Genomic DNA, 5,729 nt, shown 5'->3' with positions numbered 1-5,729 from the left:
TGGTGTTTAACTCACTTCCTGCCCAGATGTTTATCTCTGCTTCCTGACATGGAGGAGCAGGAATGAACCCAAACTGGCTGCTGGTTCTGGTTCTGCTTTCACACACAGAGCTGTGAAGCTGCAGTCCAGCACATCAGTCACTTCAGATCAATGAAAATCAAACAGAAAATCTCATCAGAGTCTGGATCAGAGTCTGGCTCCACATGATGCAGGCAACGATGATAAGACTTCAAACTGCACTGACACCAATGTTTTTATCTTAAAATCGATTCATGACAGGACAAGTTTTATACTTGAAGGTCATCAGAAGGTCATCAGAAGGTCATCAGAAGGTCATCAGAAGGTCGTGGTTTCAGCCGAGTCTGAGGACAAAATTCAATAAAGCTCAAATTATTGTTTAGATTCTCAAGAGAAAAAAGAAACTTCACCATCCATCCATCCATCCATCCATCCATCCATCCATCCATCCATCCATCCATCCATCCATCCATCCATCCATCCATCCATCTACCGTTTCTTTTAACTTTCCAGTGGATGTTTTTGCTCTCAGCTGACCAAATCTTCGTCTCCTCCTCAGTTGTTGCTTTGGTCAGAGATGCAGCATGAGGCTCCATCTCTCTTAGTCTATCTGGACCTTCATGCCGGTTCATCTCAGGCTGCAGCAGAATGACATCAAGCACATTGTTGCTCTGAAAGCCGTTTTAACCTCAGTGACCGTCTTTCTTTGTCCAGGACGGTCAGGAATGTCGGCTGCAGCCAGACAGAGAAACAGCCTTCAGTTTCTCCCTCCATTAGGATCCACATCCATCCTTCTGACTGTTTATGGTTTATTTCACCTCTCTGGTCTCTCTCCATACCCAGACCTCCATCATTCTCTCCTTCTTCCTTCCCCTCTCTTTCGTCCCTCTCCCCCGGCTCAGTGTTTTCGGGTCGGTTGTTCGGTGCTGCTCGGTTCAGGGGCCTCACTGTGTTAAAGTGCTGCAGACAACAATCCCTTTCTAGCACTGAGGGAAAGAGAACTGACATGAAATGAGCAGCATCAAGATGAACTACATCAGACTTTCCTTCTAAAAACATATTTTTGCTTTTCTCATTTAAACACTTAATTTTGACTTTTCTAAACTGTAATTTAACAGAAACCTTCATCAAACCTGATAGTTTGGTTCTGTCTTGTGGGTTCGTCTCTAGGATCAGTCGGTTGATCCTTTCTTCCTCTTTGACTGAATGAATGAGAAACGTCTCTTTAGTTTGAATCTGACTCCTGCAGGACGGAGTGGCAACGAAATCAGACTCTGAGCTCCGATGTTTTTATCCAACCACTTAAAAACATGGTTGGATCCTTTTATTTCAGGGTTTTAGTTTGAGGTCTGCAGTTCTGTGAAGGTCTCATCGCAGCATTTCAAATAGGACTTTGACTAGGCCATTAAGCACCCTGATTAGTTTATTTTTCAGTCTTTTGATTGCAGGTTTGCTGCTGTTTTCAGGATCATTATTCTGCTGATAACCCAGTTTGGACCAAAATTCAGCTGTCTGACAGCTGGACTCATATTTTTTATTTTTACTGTATTTTTTTCAGGGATTTTTTTGTTTGGAAAAAGTATTTATGTTTTTGTTGTTTGCTACTGTCAAAGCTCTCGCCTTTAGCAGGTGTTCACACTGAAGAGGTCAGACTTTCTGCTTTTAGCTGTTCTTTGGTGCTACCGTTGCTCTGAAGCATCAACATGGATCTTCTTTTTTCTCTCTATGACAATTTCTCCTTAAGAACTATTGATACATAATGGATGGTGGTGAACATTTTCAAATTAATATGTTTTTTTGTAATTCAATTTGTTGAAATTATTTTGTGTTGTTTGCAGTTCATCTCTGTTGTTAAAGCTGGTTGCATCAGGAGTCAAAGTAAGAATTTGTTCTAATCCTAATCCTTTTATTTGTTGTTTTACTATCGATGACAAATTTAAACACTCAGGTATTATTAGGAAATGACCAGTAGGGGGCGGCAGTGAACCCGGAGCTGCGTTCACTACACTCCGGCAACAGGAAGAAGAAGACGGAGGAGGCGGAAGTTCAAGATGGCGATGGACGGGATGATGTCCACGTCTCCGGGTCTGTCTTATCAAACTGCGGGGGATTTCTACCCCAGAAAGTTCGGTTCGAAGCCGGACGTGGTTCCGTCCGGGGTGACGGAGCGGAAGGTGGTTCCGCTGGATAAACCGGATATGGTGTCGGTGGACGTCATCAACATCAAGGAGCCAGGTTTGTTATGCTAGCTGTGCTAACAGCTAACAGCTGGTTCTGCTGTGTGGTTATGAAGGTCCAGTCAGCTTTAAATCTGGGTTCAACAGAAACATGGAGCTTCAGGTTCCATCTGCTGCTCATCGGAACCTCACCAGTCTGGGTCCGGGTCCGGTTCTGGTCCGGGTTGACCCGCTCAGCTTCTCATTCACATCAGTCTGTTTATGAAGATCCAGGTCATTAAATCCGGGTTACAGCTAACAGTCCAGCACTTTCAGGCCCATTTCCTGTCAGAGCTTCAGCTGATGACGGTTCATTCATGATGATACAGTTTATATCAAAGCTTTGGGTGACGGCGGGAAAGGAAAAGTTAATTGGGAACAAAACGTCAGCAGCAGATCCAGAACCAGCTTTAATTTCTGTCTACAGCAGCTGGAACAGAACAGAACACAGATCCATAAACCAGCCTGGTTCCGACCGGGAATCAAACCCAGGACTACAGCCGAGCAGAGCAACCCAGAACCTGGGTAACTGTTTGTTCATTTGCATATTTAAATCCTTTAAAAATGCAAATAATTTGGTTCTTTTTTATGTAACGAAATCAACGTTTTATTTCCTAAAAGTCAATAACATCGTTATCCTTCATCATGTGCAAAGTTCAGACCTTCTGCTGAACATGAAGGTCTGACCTGGGGATTCATCTTAGATCAATAATTTAACAGTTAGTTATACTCCAGTTATTAATCAATCACTAAATTAGTTGATGATTTTTTTCAATTATCGATTAATCACAATTATACAATTAATCGTTTCAGCCCTGAAACAGTCATGTACCTGTAAAGCTCTCAGTGGTGATTCAGAGATTCATTAAACTATTCTTTGATAATATGGTAAGTTTTCAGTATTTATGTTAAAACTTCCCGTTTTGATGAAGGTTCCTCATCATCAGCTTTAAACTGAGTTAATGTCTGAGTAAAGAACCAGATGTTTCTGTTGAAATGTTTCCCTGTTTCCATGGTGACTGAAGATGTTTGTCTCCTCAGATGTTCCCCTGCACAGGAAGAAGCACGAACACGACGCCTCCGTCCTGGTAGGTCTCCTCTCTGACGTTAACCTGACAGACACTGAGACACAGAGGTTTTAAACTCAGCTTTTATTGTTCCTGTTGTATTTCAGATTCTCTACAGCTCATCTTAAAGGTCTTAAAGGTCAAAGTTCCTCCAACATTCAGCAGCTTCTACTTAAAATCAGACCAGGACACAGTGATACATTAAAGCTGGAAAGATAAACTTTAAATAAGCTGTTTGATAAAACTGGGACCTGTTGATATTTGTTTTCTGGATAAAAGTAGAAACTAATCAACCCAAAAATCTAGAAAACTTCAGAGTAGAGCAGATATGTGACGTGTTTATTGTAGGAAAAGGGAGAAAAAAAGTTACGTAAAAGTAGCAAAAAGGTCATATTTTTGAATGAATTGAACTTCACAATTTTCACAAAGTTTGGACATTTCTGGTTCAAGGATGATCTGATGAATCTGTTTTAAGATGAGAGTAAATTAATATTTGGTATTTTTAATTTAAATAAATCTAATCTGAAAAGTTTGAATTGATGCATTTAATTCACATGTTATGCAAAGATGCACCACTTGGTGGCAGTGTTGGCCAGTGTTTGGGTGTAATGATCGTCTCTAAACCTTCCTGTTGAACCTAATAATACCACCTTAAAAACCCAAGATAATACCACCTTTAGAAATGGACTGTAGCCTTGCTGCTCTGTGGTTTGATCAAACGGATTAATTAATTATTAATAATCATGTTTTATTCAACTTTCATGTTGTGGTAGAAAATCCTTCATGAACTATAATCAGTGAGTGATTATTTTACATCTGATTTCTGTGTTTCCTCATGTTTTGTTCTCCTCCGTTCGCCCTGCAGGGGACCATCCATCCCTTCAGGAAGACGCACAGATCCGTGATCGGGAAGCTCCTGCAGGAATTCCAGCTGGTTTCCTCGGACAGACGGGTAGGCAGCGTTTGGTTTGAGTTTTTCTGGTTCTAATCTTCGTCCCGGCCTCCTTTTACCTCCCATTCAGGGTGAAGGCATCAGGGGAATCCTTGCTCTGTAATCCCGTTATGCAGTAAGCCTGTTAGGAGCTGGATCTGAGTCATGGAGGCAGAGCCGAACACCTCCACTAATCCTGTTTTCCCACTCGGTCACCATGCTGGTGTTTACTCCTCTTTTATTCTCATTGTTTTGGTTTTCACTGCCTGCTGGGAAACAGGAATCCTGACTGAACCCTGGATCTGCTGCCAGACGTTAAAGTCTGCAGCTTCTGAGCTGCAGATGTTCAAGTCTGGATCCAGACTGGAGATTCAGGAAAATAAATGTTGTTTACTGGAGATTAGTGGTGAAAATCAACTATAATCACAGCAAGTTCAGGTTAAAAACAGTAAAATAAGAATAAGTCAGTTCAGTACGAATAAACATGGGCAATAATGAGACGCGCAAAAGAGGAGGATCATTTAAAAATACACTGGATGAGTTTATATCTGCATAGAAACAGCAACAAACGATAATAAAAGCTGTTCAGATCCCAGCAGGGATGTAAAGAGGTGGAGATCGTTGGCAGCAGTGATGGGAGGAAGGATCTGTGTTGATGCTCCTTTGTGCAGCGAGGATGCAGCAGGTGAAGCTCAGGAAACCGTTCGGTTCTCTGGATTTTGTTGCTGTGCAGCAGATCAGAGATGTGAGTTTCCACTAGCAATATCTTTTATGCATATTTTGAAGTATTTGATCAGAAAAGGTTGATGGAAACTGATAAACTCAAAATAACTTCCTTAAGTTTACCAAACAGTTTTTACACTTATTTGAGGTGGTTTTAGTTTTTTTCTGAAAAACAGTGAATGAGCTGAAGGGGGATTGAGAACAACAGAGTAAATTCTGACGTAACGAAAGTTCCCACTTTCTGGTGGGTCTGTGCCTTACCAGAGGCACCAAACTGAAGGATTTCTAAATCCGAGTTTCCATTTTTAAGAGGAGAACGCTCCGAGTTTCTGTTCGTTTCTACTCCGTGTTTCTACTCCGTGTTTCTGTTCGTTTCTGCTCCGTGTTTCTGTTCGTTTCTACTCTGTGTTTCTGCTCCGTGTTTCTGCTCCGTGTTTCTACTCCGTGTTTCTGTTTGTTTCCGCTCCGTGTTTCTGTTCGTTTCTGCTCCGTGTTTCTGTCCGTTTCTACTCCGTGTTTCTGCTCCGTGTTTCTGTTCGTTTCTGCTCCGTGTTTCTGTTCGTTTCTGCTCCGTGTTTCTGCCCGTTTCTTCTCCGTGTTTCTACTCCGTGTTTCTGTTCGTTTCTTCTCCGTCTTTTTGTCCGTTTCTACTCCGTGTTTCTACTCCGTGTTTCTGTTCGTTTCTGCTCCGTGTTTCTGTCCGTTTCTACTCCGTGTTTCTACTCCGTGTTTCTGTTCGTTTCTGCTCCGTGTTTCTGTTCGTTTCTGCTCCGT

General features: G+C 42.0%; 1 protein-coding gene across 1 annotated transcript in view; it reads left to right on the top strand.

Moving 5' to 3' along the window:
• The first annotated feature begins 2,022 nt into the window (after nucleotides 1–2,022).
• slc30a6 (solute carrier family 30 member 6) overlaps nucleotides 2,023–5,729 on the top strand; it is a 46,171-nt gene continuing 42,464 nt past the window's right edge. Inside the window, exons 1-3 of the mRNA XM_015056801.1 lie at nucleotides 2,023–2,253; nucleotides 3,276–3,322; nucleotides 4,167–4,253. Of these exons, the coding sequence (XP_014912287.1) occupies nucleotides 2,070–2,253; nucleotides 3,276–3,322; nucleotides 4,167–4,253 (318 nt within the window). The 5' untranslated portion in view covers nucleotides 2,023–2,069. The remainder of the gene's footprint in view (nucleotides 2,254–3,275; nucleotides 3,323–4,166; nucleotides 4,254–5,729) is intronic.

The sequence above is a fragment of the Poecilia latipinna genome, unplaced genomic scaffold (genome assembly GCF_001443285.1).
Source record: "Poecilia latipinna isolate Pla-1442-1.1 unplaced genomic scaffold, P_latipinna-1.0 Scaffold1408, whole genome shotgun sequence".
Lineage (NCBI taxonomy): Eukaryota > Metazoa > Chordata > Actinopteri > Cyprinodontiformes > Poeciliidae > Poecilia > Poecilia latipinna.
The sequence above is the reverse complement of the archived record's forward strand: the minus strand, read 5'-3'. Positions and strand labels throughout refer to the sequence as shown.